Source organism: Polyodon spathula, chromosome 6, assembly GCF_017654505.1.
Source record: "Polyodon spathula isolate WHYD16114869_AA chromosome 6, ASM1765450v1, whole genome shotgun sequence".
NCBI classification, from domain to species: Eukaryota; Metazoa; Chordata; class Actinopteri; order Acipenseriformes; family Polyodontidae; genus Polyodon; species Polyodon spathula.
Genome location: NC_054539.1, coordinates 1,126,025 through 1,140,524, shown reverse-complemented (window position 1 = coordinate 1,140,524; position 14,500 = coordinate 1,126,025). Strand labels below are relative to the sequence as shown.

The 14,500-nt window shown below is 44.6% G+C and overlaps 1 protein-coding gene across 2 annotated transcripts in view; it reads left to right on the top strand.

Annotated features, from left to right (window-relative positions):
• The window catches only part of LOC121316672 (thyroid adenoma-associated protein-like), a 154,171-nt gene that overhangs the window by 113,839 nt on the left and 25,832 nt on the right, over window positions 1-14,500 (top strand). For both annotated transcript variants that reach the window (XM_041251718.1, XM_041251719.1), the window contains exons 31-32: window positions 2,799-2,881; window positions 14,078-14,427. In XM_041251718.1, coding sequence (XP_041107652.1) covers window positions 2,799-2,881; window positions 14,078-14,427 — 433 coding nt within the window. The remainder of the gene's footprint in view (window positions 1-2,798; window positions 2,882-14,077; window positions 14,428-14,500) is intronic.

Genomic DNA, 14,500 nt, shown 5'->3' with positions numbered 1-14,500 from the left:
TGTGTCCCTCAGGCTGACAGGCACACACATACTGTGCAGAGAGCTCACTGTGTGTCCCTCAGGCTGACAGGCACACACATACTGTGCAGAGAGCTCACTGTCCCTCAGGCTGACAGGCACACACATACTGTGCAGAGAGCTCACTGTGTGTCCCTCAGGCTGACAGGCACACACATACTGTGCAGAGCGCTCACTGTCCCTCAGGCTGACAGGCACACACATACTGTGCAGAGCGCTCACTGTGTGTCCCTCAGGCTGACAGGCACACACGTACTGTGCAGAGCGCTCACTGTCCCTCAGGCTGACAGGCACACACATACTGTGCAGAGCGCTCACTGTCCCTCAGGCTGACAGGCACACACATACTGTGCAGAGCGCTCACTGTGTGTCCCTCAGGCTGACAGGCACACACATACTGTGCAGAGCGCTCACTGTGTGTCCCTCAGGCTGACAGGCACACACATACTGTGCAGAGCGCTCACTGTCCCTCAGGCTGACAGGCACACACATACTGTGCAGAGCGCTCACTGTGTGTCCCTCAGGCTGACAGGCACACACATACTGTGCAGAGCGCTCACTGTGTGTCCCTCAGGCTGACAGGCACACACATACTGTGCAGAGCGCTCACTGTCCCTCAGGCTGACAGGCACACACATACTGTGCAGAGCGCTCACTGTCCCTCAGGCTGACAGGCACACACATACTGTGCAGAGCGCTCACTGTGTGTCCCTCAGGCTGACAGGCACACACATACTGTGCAGAGCGCTCACTGTCCCTCAGGCTGACAGGCACACACATACTGTGCAGAGCGCTCACTGTCCCTCAGGCTGACAGGCACACACATACTGTGCAGAGCGCTCACTGTCCCTCAGGCTGACAGGCACACACATACTGTGCAGAGCGCTCACTGTCCCTCAGGCTGACAGGCACACACATACTGTGCAGAGCGCTCACTGTCCCTCAGGCTGACAGGCACACACATACTGTGCAGAGCGCTCACAGTGTGTCCCTCAGGCTGACAGGCAAGCACATACTGTGCAGAGCGCTCACTGTCCCTCAGGCTGACAGGCACACACATACTGTGCAGAGCGCTCACTGTCCCTCAGGCTGACAGGCACACACATACTGTGCAGAGCGCTCACTGTCCCTCAGGCTGACAGGCACACACATACTGTGCAGAGCGCTCACTGTCCCTCAGGCTGACAGGCACACACATACTGTGCAGAGCGCTCACTGTCCCTCAGGCTGACAGGCACACACATACTGTGCAGAGAACTCACTGTGTGTCCCTCAGGCTGACAGGCACACACATACTGTGCAGAGAACTCACTGTGTGTCCCTCAGGCTGACAGGCACACACATACTGTGCTCACTGTCCCTCAGGCTGACAGGCACACACATACTGTGCAGAGACTGTGTGTCCCTCAGGCTGACAGGCACACACATACTGTGCAGAGAACTCACTGTGTGTCCCTCAGGCTGACAGGCACACACATACTGTGCAGAGAACTCACTGTGTGTCCCTCAGGCTGACAGGCACACACATACTGTGCAGAGAGCTCACTGTCCCTCAGGCTGACAGGCACACACATACTGTGCAGAGAACTCACTGTGTGTCCCTCAGGCTGACAGGCACACACATACTGTGCAGAGAACTCACTGTGTGTCCCTCAGGCTGACAGGCACACACATACTGTGCAGAGCGCTCACTGTCCCTCAGGCTGACAGGCACACACATACTGTGCAGAGCGCTCACTGTGTGTCCCTCAGGCTGACAGGCACACACATACTGTGCAGAGCGCTCACTGTCCCTCAGGCTGACAGGCACACACATACTGTGCAGAGCGCTCACTGTCCCTCAGGCTGACAGGCACACACATACTGTGCAGAGAGCTCACTGTGTGTCCCTCAGGCTGACAGGCACACACATACTGTGCAGAGAACTCACTGTGTGTCCCTCAGGCTGACAGGCACACACATACTGTGCAGAGCGCTCACTGTCCCTCAGGCTGACAGGCACACACATACTGTGCAGAGCGCTTACTGTGTGTCCCTCAGGCTGAAGGTCACACACGTACTGTGCAGAGCGCTCACTGTCCCTCAGGCTGACAGGCACACACATACTGTGCAGAGAGCTCACTGTGTGTCCCTCAGGCTGACAGGCACACACATACTGTGCAGAGCGCTCACTGTCCCTCAGGCTGACAGGCACACACATACTGTGCAGAGCGCTCACTGTCCCTCAGGCTGACAGGCACACACATACTGTGCAGAGAGCTCACTGTGTGTCCCTCAGGCTGACAGGCACACACATACTGTGCAGAGCGCTCACTGTCCCTCAGGCTGACAGGCACACACATACTGTGCAGAGCGACTGTGTGTCCCTCAGGCTGAAGGTCACACACGTACTGTGCAGAGCGCTCACTGTCCCTCAGGCTGACAGGCACACACATACTGTGCAGAACGCTCACTGTCCCTCAGGCTGACAGGCACACACATACGGTGCAGAGCGCTCACTGTCCCTCAGGCTGACAGGCACACACATACTGTGCAGAGAGCTCACTGTCCCTCAGGCTGAAGGTCACACACGTACTGTGCAGAGCGCTCACTGTCCCTCAGGCTGACAGACACACACGTACTGGGCAGCTGTGTGTCCCTCCCCCAGTAGGACTGCCACTCTGTCTGGACTGTCCTTGTGTGGGGAATTGTGGGAGAGAAAGTAGTTTTTTTTTTTTAAAGAATGTGTCCCTTATTTGTGTCTGTTTTACCTCTCCTGCTCTCTTCCCTGTGTTTTGCAGGCTGAACCCTTGTGTTGTAACGAGAGCAGCAACCCTGGACATTCTGACTTGCCTGTGCAGCGCTCCGGGGGAAAAAGCCAGGGGTGAGTTGTTGTATAATGTTAGGAAAGCAAGGGGAGTTCCAGGAGAGTGCAGAGAAGAAACAAACAGAACCCCAGCTAACCAACAAACTCAGAGGAATGTTACAGGGCTGCCTTCCTGTGAGGCTGCGAGACATTAGTTTGCAGTGAGGTGGCTTTCATGGTTGACCAGTTCCCACTGTTTAAACGAGTGTGTTACTAACACATATCCTTGCCACTGCTGCAAATACAGAATAAGAAACTCTAATAAAAATAATCGCTGTGTGACCCTGAGCAAGTCACTTAACCTCCTTGTGCTCCGTCTTTCAGGTGAGACATTGTTGTAAGTGACTCTGCAGCTGATGCATAATTAATGATACACATGATGATGTACCTGGTAGGTGTTCTTCCTGGGGGTCTGCATCTCTCTGTACACGTGATGATGTACCTGGTGAGGTGTTCTCCCTGGGGGTCTGCATCTCTCTGTACACGTGATGATGTACCTGGTGAGTTGTTCTCCCTAGGGGTCTACCAGCCCAGCCCTGTCAGGAGCATTTGAAGAATGAAACCAATTTGCAAGGCTGGCCTTGTGTACTAAAACTCATTACATTCTGTCAGAACAGGCATTTGTTCTGCTGCTGTGTTGTACACATGCTGCACACATGGCAATGTGCTGGAAACATTGAGGACAGGCTTTTACTGACTATACAGTATCGACCTCCACTCTTGTTAAATGCCAGGGAATAGAACGTTCAAGCTCATTTTTTTTATTGTGGCTTGTGGCAGGGTAGCGCTTTGTCCCAAGATATTATTAGTAGGAAGGAGACTCAGAGTTAGGAAGCTGTAGTTCAAGCGCTAAAGCGCACATTTATTAAACTTGGTTACCTAACTGGGGAATGGCCACAGCTGTGATTGCTGGCAGGGACAGATTTAACCCCATCCCTCCCAATCTTACATTTCCACAAACACACAATTTACAGCAGCAGTGCTTCTGCTCCTCCCCATTTTGCACTAGAGATGTTAGAGGCTCCTCCCCTTCCGGCTCTTGGGACAGCAACAGCCCCTCCTGCACCAACTGCCCGAATTCCCAATGGCAAGGCACCAACTTCAGTCCAAACCTCTGACCCAATGAGCTTGGGAGGCAGAGGAGCTGTCTCCGACTTTCCAGCAGGCTGCTGGTCTTGGGCTTTCAGGTGGAGCCACTCGTCCGGGAACTGCACCTCATCCCTCACATACGCAATCTGGGCGCTTTCTCCTCTTTGTGGTGCCCAAACTCCAGGCACACCCCACAAATGAAAGCCCCTTCAGCTTCCTGCCACCTCTGCTCCTGCTCACGCTCCTCTGCTAGTCTGTCCATTACTTTTATTTACAGAAAACAAAATGGCACGAAGGCCAAAATAACAGGTTTAAACAAACACTAATCAGTAGGCTGGGCATTCGCCTTCACTACCTTAAACAAAACAGATATCACGATACAGGTCAAACTCCCTTCCCCAAACAGAGGGTTTCTCCTCCCTCATGTATAGATGGCCATTCCCCAATTAGCACTTAATTACCTAATTGAGTTTGGCCACACCTGTGATTGTTGGCAGTTTCACAACTAAGACTCGCTCTTGCAGAAGAGCTGTTTTTACCAGCCTGGGCCCATCATCGTTAATGTCAGAAACGCAGTCCGATCCTGTTTCACGTTTGCCGCCATGATGCATGGAGAAGGAACTTCCGATTTATTACAGAGTTGCTGCTGACATTGTAATAGCGAGCTGCGTGGCTCCCAGGAGTGGGTTCCATGTGTGTTGAACAGCACTGTGCTGTTTGATCAGAGCTCATAAATTCCACTTCTTCGTCAGCCTGCGCTCTGCCAGTAAAAACAGCAGCTACTTTTTAAAGTCGTTTTGGATTTAAAGGGAGTATTTAATAGTTTATATACCTTGACTTTGAGTCGCTAGAGGGAACACAAACATTGTTTTCTCTTTTTTTCTTTTTTTAAAACAAACCCTTACTTGTAACCTTACTGCCTTTCAACTGTGGGAGCCAGTCGAAGTCTGGGAGAAAACAGATCGAGAGAAAAAACAATGATAAGTCAATATCAGAGCAACGGGACCAACCCAGAAACATTCAGGATGCCTGCAAACATCAGAATGTGAAAAACATCAACCCCAGCAGCATTCGGAATGCCTGCAAACATCAGAATGTGAAAAACATCAACCCCAGCAGCATTCGGAATGCCTGCAAACATCAGAATGTGAAAAACATCAACCCCAGAACCATTCGGAATGCCTGCAAACATCAGAATGTGAAAAACATCAACCCCAGAACCATTCGGAATGCCTGCAAACATCAGAATGTGAAAAACATCAACCCCAGAACCATTCGGAATGCTTACAAACATCAGAGTGAAAAACATCAATCCCAGAACCGTTCGGAATGCTTACAAAGATCAGAGTGAAAAACATCGATCCCAGAACCGTTCGGAATGCTTACAAAGATCAGAGTGAAAAACATCGATCCCAGAACCGTTCGGAATGCTTACAAACATCAGAGTGAAAAACATCGATCCCAGAACCGTTCGGAATGCTTACAAACATCAGTGTGAAAAACATCAATCCCAGAACCGTTCGGAATGCTTACAAACATCAGTGTGAAAAACATCAATCCCAGAACCGTTCAGAATGCTTACAAACATTAGAATGTGAAAAAGCATCAAATGAAATAGCATTCAAAGTACATTGCTTTTTACGGCTTCCCTTCCACTTTTAAAGGTGTGCTCGCTAGTGTTTAAAAAAAGTTAATTTCCAATTGTTGTGCAGTTTGAGAAGTTGTAATTCCTGATGTGAATTTTAAGCTTGTCCCACAATTCTGATTTGGGTCTGTGAACAGGATGACATGTGCGGTGATGTCAGACCAGGAAGTAATTGCAGCAGACTGGGGTTTAAACTTAGCCGCTATAGCTCTCTGCTTTTTATTAACAAAACTAAATAAAACCTTTAAACAAAACTCAAAAACACTTTCTAAAATAAAATGGTGCGGTGGCCAAAACAAACCCAAACAGCAAACGCAGTGGATGAGCACTAAACACACTGCAAGTATCGTGCTGGCCCTCCAGCATGATAGCCATTGTAATTTTACTTTTTAAACACATCTTTTTAATTCTCCTGTCTCTCATTCCTTCTCCCTGAATACCCAAACCTGAGTGAGTGCTTCGTGCCTCTATATATACAGCTGTGCCGAGATTCAGTTACCAATTAATCATTCACTTGAATCCCAGCAAGTGAACTAATTTGTGCAATCCGTACTCACATACTATTACATACTTTATCTGCACGTGACGTGATTGTACAATCCTTGTGCCTAAATACAACTATATTTTAAATCACTCATGCCACCCAGACCCATTTATATCCTGTCCATCAATACCTATACACTGACATTAATACACCACACGCAACATATAACACAAAATACACACAAGGGCGTGGGGCACACTGCCACAGGGTCACACCCACTTTCCTCCTTGCTCAAGTATTAGAATTTAACAGCTAAAAATAATAATTTACATACATACATGCATATATAAAACAGATTAGTAGATAAATAAATAAATGTGGAATGCATGCATATACACAGAGATGAATACATTTCTCGTAAACACAACGCTGTAGACATCTGGAACACATACCCTAGTCTGCGTTTTGTTTCTCACAGTTTTGCTAATGATACAGCGTTGCTTTAAATCCCTGCATCCTGGTTTGTGTGCGCTGATGTGAAGACGCACCCCCTGTTATTGTTTACTGGTGTGAATCATAGAGGATCGTCAAGGCACGGCAGGGCACAGTACCACAGGCCCAGCATTCCTGCCTGCAGCAGTTTCCATTGCACACAGAGTCACAGCGCTGCACTTCACTCGGCTTTGTCGCAAAGTTATTTATTGCTCACAAAGCTTATTGCGGTCATAGGTGTCACCGATGGCTTTTAAAGTCTTTATTAATCGTCTACCGTTGGGAATGCAGACAACCACAGAGGGAAAGGGCTAGCCCATCATTGCATGGCTCCTGGTCATTCTAGATTAGGATGTAGCCATTCATGCTGCACGAGCCGATTATTGGGATCAAGCTGTCCACAGAAATCAGGTGTACATTCAGATGCATTCTTTCATTTAGGAGAGGGCTGTCCACTCGATTTTGTTCTGACCCTGTTCTAAATTGTGTAACTGTTGTAAACCGATTAACCCTCCATCCAGACCCAGAAATAGTTCATAGATCTCATGAGTTGCCTGTTAAACCTGGAGTGGAGTGACCCCCATGGACTGTGATTGGACACCCCTGGTTTAGGGGATTGCTGGTGTTTGATCAGCTGCAGAAGCCAGGCATTGACGAGCAGGTCCTCGGCACTCCTCACACATGCATTTCAAAAGAGGGTGTTCTGACATGCAAGGATGTGAAAGCGCTACAGCTTGAGGCCTGGAACGTGTTGTTTCAGGGCGCACGTCTCACTGAGCTACCTGTCTATGTGCCACTTTTTGTTCTGTCTCCTGATAGAAGTTTTTATTTCCTAAATGAATGATTTGTGTGGCTTAGCTCCTCCTGTAGGGTCTAGCTGTTTTAATAAAGGCTATTACACAAACAGCACAAAAGCTCTAAAGCTGTAATGAAATGTTTGGAGGTGTATTGATGGGGAGCAGGGGGTTGGGTCTCTTTGCTCTTGACTTGATTTCCTTCCCATCATTTTCAGGTCAGCCTGATTTTGCTTGGGTTGGGATTGATTTTGGATGGGTTTTATTTATTTATTTTCGTGAGGGTGTAAGGTGTCCTGGTTCCTGTGTCAGTCTCGAGATTGAGATCCGAGATAAGAAGGGTACTCTGTGGGTGGGTGGGTGTGTGTGCGCGTGCGCAAGAGATACATTTAGAGAAGTTTAGCACCCTGTATCTAGGTTATGGAGATGATGATGAAGAAGGAGCTGAAACTAATGATCCCTGGTACAGCTATCTTTAAAGACTGAGTCCTTGTGTAACCGCCCTTAACAGCCTACAGTGTTTATTTTTCTTAATTGTACGTGGGGTGCGATTTATATTTTGGGTTTTTCCAAGGCAGGTATTGAGTTGACTGTGAAAGATGTTCCTGGATATCTTGTTACTGATCATAGCTAATTGCACACAGAGAAGCCACTGCGGCTGCACTCGTATTGCAGTGCTGTTAACCTATAGCTACTGGTTCGTTGGACAATAAGTACCATGTACAGTTCTGCAGGTCATATCTAAGACACTTTATAATGCAGGGATTTCTATTCCCCATTAAAAAAAAAAACTCAAGGCTGTTCAGGTTACACGATTCTTAAAATGTTAATATTGCAACCTACAGCCGTACCAGCTTGGTCTCTGATCAGATCTGAGAAACGAAACGAGGTCAGTCTTGTCAGTACCTCCAGTGAACATTACGGCTGTGCTACAGTTTGTGAAGTGAAGCTGCTAGCTCAATAATACCTTGTTTCCATGCACCACTCAACCCAGGATGAAAGTCATGCTCTCCCTGAAGCTGCATTTCCATGTTAATTTAGCTGGATTATTCCCCAAAGTGGGATGGGTGGAAGTACATCACAACACTGACCAATCAAGTGACGAATGGGTGTAAACATTGAATCCACAACCAGGGTGAGCAGAAAACAAGAAAATGCCAAAGAATTGTTTGGATTGTCAGAAGCAAAGCAATAGCATCTATCCTTTAAGGTTTGTAAACAAATTCGTGTGACGTTAGCCACAAGGCCTTCTGGGAGATAACTGTCAATATCTGTCAAACTGGCATTGGATAGTAGACTATCAATACAGGTTCAGGAGCAGTGCTGGAGAACCTAGATCCACTCGGCTTGGCTCTCAATCCATGCTCATAGAAACAAGGTAAATACTTCCCTCTGCGCAGTAATCAGCCAGCACCTGAGAGTGGTGCTAGGGATCTCTAGATTAATGTCTTCCTGAGATCTTATTCCAAACCGTGTGTCTAGACAAAGTCTGCTGACCCCAGGAGTCTATGAACGGGTTCACTATTACTTGCTTTCCTAGCTGCAGGTTCCTTTGCTAGGAGCCTGCCAGTACACCACATTTCACAGGATAAAGGTTTGTGTTCCCCGTGATGGATAAAGCAGGCCACTTTTGTTCTGGTGTTCTCACATTTCAGGTAAAGTATTTAGTACAGAATGTGCTGAAGTCGCTCTGTAAAAATAAGTGCCATGTCAAACTTCGTTAAGGCACCTTGTCCTGCTAAAACATGCATCCGAACTCCTGGGACCGAGCTGTTTGCCGCTTATTAAATATTAAAAAGATGGATTCATTTTACTTTGCTTGAGATGGTTTCTCACTTCATTGCTCAACGCTTCATTGCTATATGACATTTAATAGTGTGTATGTTTATAGATAGATTATAAAAGTATTAAGAGCTACACGGTTATATTTGTGTGTGTGTGGTAGAATGACCGATGGCCAAGGCAGACCGCAGCAGAGCAAGTCGATACTCTGGCAGAAATTACAGTGAAGCATGGTTGCACAAAGCACAGTTTCACAAAGACAAATTAAAACAAACACAAAGAAAAACCATATATAGACACACACAGTGGCTCTCAAAAGTATTCACCCCCTTTGGACTTTTCCACATTTTATTGTTACAACATGGAATCAAAATGGATTTAATTAGGAGTTTTTGCCACTGATCAACACAAAAAAAGTCCATAATGTCAAAGTGAAAAATAAAATCTACAAATTGTTCTAAATTAATTACAAATACAAAACGGAAAATAATTGATTGCATAAGCATTCACCCCCTTGAGTCAATATTTGGTAGAGGCACCTTTGGCAGCAATTACAGCCATGAGTTTATTTGGATAAGTCTCTACCAGCTTTGCACATCTGGACACTGCAATTTTTGCCCATTCTTCTTTGCAAAATTGCTCAAGCTCCGTCAAGTTGGATGGGGACCTTTGGTGAACAGCAATTTTCAACTCTTTCCACATATTCTCAATTGGATTGAGGTCCAGGCTTTGACCTTTTTGTTTTTAAGCCACTCCAGTGTGGCTTTGGCTGTATGTTTGGGGTCATTGTCCTGCTGGAAGATGAATCTTCTCCCAAGTCCCAGGTCTCTTGAAGACTTCAGCAGGTTTTCCTCCAGGATTTCTCTGTATTTTGCTGCATCCATTTTGCCTTCTATCTTCACGAGCTTTCCAGGCCCTGATGCAGAGAAGCATCCCCATAGCATGATGCTGTCACCACCATGCTTCACGATAGGGATAGTGTTCTCAGGATGATATGCGGTGTTAGGCTTGCACCAAACATAGCACTTAGCTTTGAGGCCAAAACTCTATTTTGGTCTCATCAGACCATAAAATCTTCTTCCACTTGGTCTCCGAGTCTCCCACATGCCTTCTGGCAAATTCTAGCCGAGATTTGATGTGAGGTTTTTTTTCAACAATGACTTTCTTTTTGCCACTCTCCCATAAAGACCAGTTTTGTGAAGCACCCGGGCTATTGTTGCCGTGTGCACAGTGTCTCCCAGCTCAGCTGTGGAAGACTGTAACTCCTTTAGATTTGCCATAGGCCTCTTGGTGGCCTTCCTGACTAGTGCCCTTCTCGCCTGGATACTCAGTTTTTGAGGACAGCCTGTTCTAGACTGATTCACAGTTGTGCCATATTCTCTCCATTTCTTAATAATGGACTTTACTGTGCTCCGGGGGATATTCAGTGCCTTGGAAATGTTCTTATATCCTACCCCTGATTGGTGCTTTTGAATAACTTTTTTTCCGGATTTGGTTTGAATGTTCCTTCATCTTCATGATGTAGTTTTTGTTAGGAAATGTACTAACCAACTGTGGGATCTCCCAGAGACAGGTGTATTTAACCTGAAATCATGTGAAACACCGTAATTGCACACAGATGGACTCCATTCAGCTAATTTTTTGACTTCTAAAGACAATTGGTTGCACCAGAGCTTATTTAGGTGTGTCATAGCAAAAGGGGTGAACACTTATGCAATCAATTATTTTATGTTTTATATTTGCAGGGCTCGCAAAATCGCTAGCCCGACATTCTGGAACAAGCAAAAAAATCTGTCGGACAACGGGTTTTTTTTGGCTGCTTGCCAAACGGGCAATCCGATTTTTTACTCTATAACAAGATAACTTTGTTCTGTGCTTTAATAAAACAGTGGTTTCTCACACATCATCCCGGTAAAACACGTTTAGAGGGATCAATGTTTTTCACTGGTAATGCTTGAGTGATTTCCGGGGTGACGTACACGTACACATTGCTTGTGACCAAATCCCACGAGGATTGCCCCGTGAAACACCCCTGACAACTGGTATATGTCTGTATATATGTATGGGTAAAACAGACACTACGTCAGCCAAAGTATACACTTTTATATTGAAGGCTGTGATTTTTTAAACAAAGTTACAGGCTGGAATTACAAGCTACAGTACTCTGCTCACCAAGATTCACATTTTGTTATCTTGTTGGCTTTATTAAATAGTTAATGTTATTTCCCAACCCAGGGAAAAAAAAAATCGAACACGGCAGTTATTATCAGTGACTCAGGTTTAGCACGTAGCATGCTGACATCACTTTTATCATTTATTTAATGTCATTAATAAAATGTACCGGTAATTTTATTTTAAATGTATGGTGCTTGCTTGTAACTTTTTGTACCAAGTGCAGCAACAGTCTCAGGTCCAAACCGCCAGCCGAATGTAGATATACGATTTACATCCTTGCTATATGGCCTTCATTATACGATTTAAATACTGATTAGTACACCTCTCTGCAACCGGCAAGGCAAAGCAACATTTGTTTTTATGTTTTTTTAAATAAGGAACCAAGATTTCAATTAATGTTTGCAATTGAAAGAAAACTGAACCTTTGTGCTTTTATTTTTGAGGGGGAGGGGTGTACTGTGCTCTTCAACAAATAGGATAGAGCCAGAATACTGGATGCAGCCACCGATAGGTACTGTACTTGTAATTCTACTTTTATTAACAATCTCACTGCTATTATTATTATTATTATTATTATTATTATTATTATTATTTAGTGCTAGTAGTGACAAATACTGTAATAATAAAGAAAATAAAACAGTACTAATATTATTAATAATTTAGCTAATGCCTTTATCCAAGGTGACTGCCTTAACGTACACTGTTCGTTTTGGATTGTCCTTTTACTATAGCGAACAAAAGGCTTTGGACCCAAACAGGGTTGTTATAACGAGGGTGTACTGTATTAAGTATTTGACTTATATGCTTAATACACGACACTTGCACTTTTTTATATATAATGTGTGCACATTTGTTCTTTCATTTTTGTTATTTTTCACATCCCATAGTGTTCAACATTCAACAGAGGGTGTAAAGAAGTTTGGATCAGAATCCAATAACATCCCTTACAAAAAAGTAATATACTGCAAGTATACTTGTGTCAAAATTGTCTGGTTTTAGTATATTATTGGTACCATTATTCTATCCTATTTTGGCACAAGTATACTTGCAGTATACAACTTTGTATATTCTTTTTGTAAATAATGCAACATAGTTCTCAAATATTGGACATTTCTAAGACTGTATCTTACTTCTCTTCTGCATACCTGCATTGTCTCTTGCTAGATATGCACCTCCGGATTCTGACAAATACTTTTAGAAAACCAGGAGCAACTTCTGCTCTGGATCAAAAAGCTATAATGTATTTACAGTATAATTGTAAATCTCGAAAAACTACTCGCTTCTAAATCTTTGTATTACTTTAGTATAAATACATGTTAATTTGGATTCATATGTGGTTTTTTTCTGACTTTATGTGAACGAAAAGACACACATTTGCCCATTTTCCCATTGGAAATAGTGATATTTTGAAATATCACTGTCCTGGTCACAAAAGCAAAGTTTGTGGGGAATGTTCTATCCATGTTCTATATTTTTGAGGCATAAGCCGGAAATAACACTTACTACCCAGGAACAAAAAAAAAAAAAAAATTTGTTACACAGTGAAATCATTAATGTAGATTAGGAATAGCAGAGGACCTAATACTGATCCCCATGGTACTCCACTGGTTACCACACTCCATTCTGAGGTTTCTCCTCTAATCAGTACTTTCTGTTTTCTACATGTTAACGACTCCCTAATCCATGTACATGCGTTTCCTTGGTGTGAGATACCCTGAGATACTGTACCTATATTGAGTAAAGTGTACTTTGTACAAATCACAGTCCATAGGTCAAACTTTTTTTTTTTTTTGGACAACCACATGTCAACAATGGACTGCTCGAAGGGCAAGTACCGTTACCAAAATTTTGAGAGCCCTGATTTGTAATTAATTTAGAACAATTTGTAGATTTTATTTTTCACTTTGACATTATGGACTTTGTGTTGATCAGTGGCAAAACCTCCTAATTTAATTCATTTGGATTCCGTGTTGTAACAATAAAATGTGGAAAAGTCCAAGGAGGGGTGAATACTTTTGAGAGCCACTGTGTGTGTGTATATATATATATATATATATATATATATATATATATATATATATATTATATAAATATATATGATATATATATATATATATGTATCACACAGGGCTCTGATGTTAGGGACAAACACCCCATCTTATTGACTGATCAGGGTGAGGGAATAAAAACCTGATGGTTAGTTTGTTCTGTGAAGGGGTTGTAGCGGAGAAGAGTAGTGAAGGTACTGTGAAAGCACAAGGAGGAATACTGTTTTGATAGAGTAAATCAGCTTAGCTTGGCTCTGTTTGCGGAGGGACATTCAGTGGACCGCTTGGTCTAAACATGTGCGACAGTTTTGCGCCGATATCGTAAAGATTTTTTATTTATTTATTTATTTTTGGTGGAGTTAGGGTTATTGTATTAATTTGGTTTTGTTTTATAAATAATAAAGATTGCAAGCTGAGCATTAAAAGATAATATTTACTCGTGTGCTGTGTTATAAAAGGAAACAGGGCTGTTGAGAACGGACACTGTGAATACTACACACAAAAGGGGATACTCTACACAAATTGATGATGTAATCGACATGTGGTCTAAAAGGACAGGCTATCAGATTAATATCACATGCAGTGCAGGGCTGCCTCTTGTACCCCTTTGTTTTCTTTAGAAATGAAACAGTCCACTGGTTTCACATTCCCTGGGTGCTACACAGCATGTTAACAATGTACATTGTGTTGTGTTTGATCTCGAAGACCCAGATTTGGCGAGTCTGCAGAAGGAGGTGCTGGAGCTTGTCTCTGACTCTGAGCTCCTGCAGCCAGACTCCCTGTCTGTGGCGGAGCTCGGAGTGACTCAGTACCTGCTGAGCGCAGCACGGCTGGCTCTGTGTGTGTGGCAGCAGACCCCGTCGGAAGCCCTCCCTGCCAGGCTGCTGCAGAGCCCAGTGTACGAGGTGCGGCTGCTCGTCCTACAGGCGGCGCTGGACCAGCTCCAGAGTCCGACCCCACTGCCCCCTGCACCCTACATCAGCATCCTGTCTGGAGCGGGCAGCGCTCTTCAGATCCTGGCCCTGCAGGAGACACACCCCCAGTGTCTTGCTATGGTACCTACCCTCATCATCACTAGTTTCACTTTAATCTCACTGCCTTTTACAGGGATGAAAATAAGACTCTTAC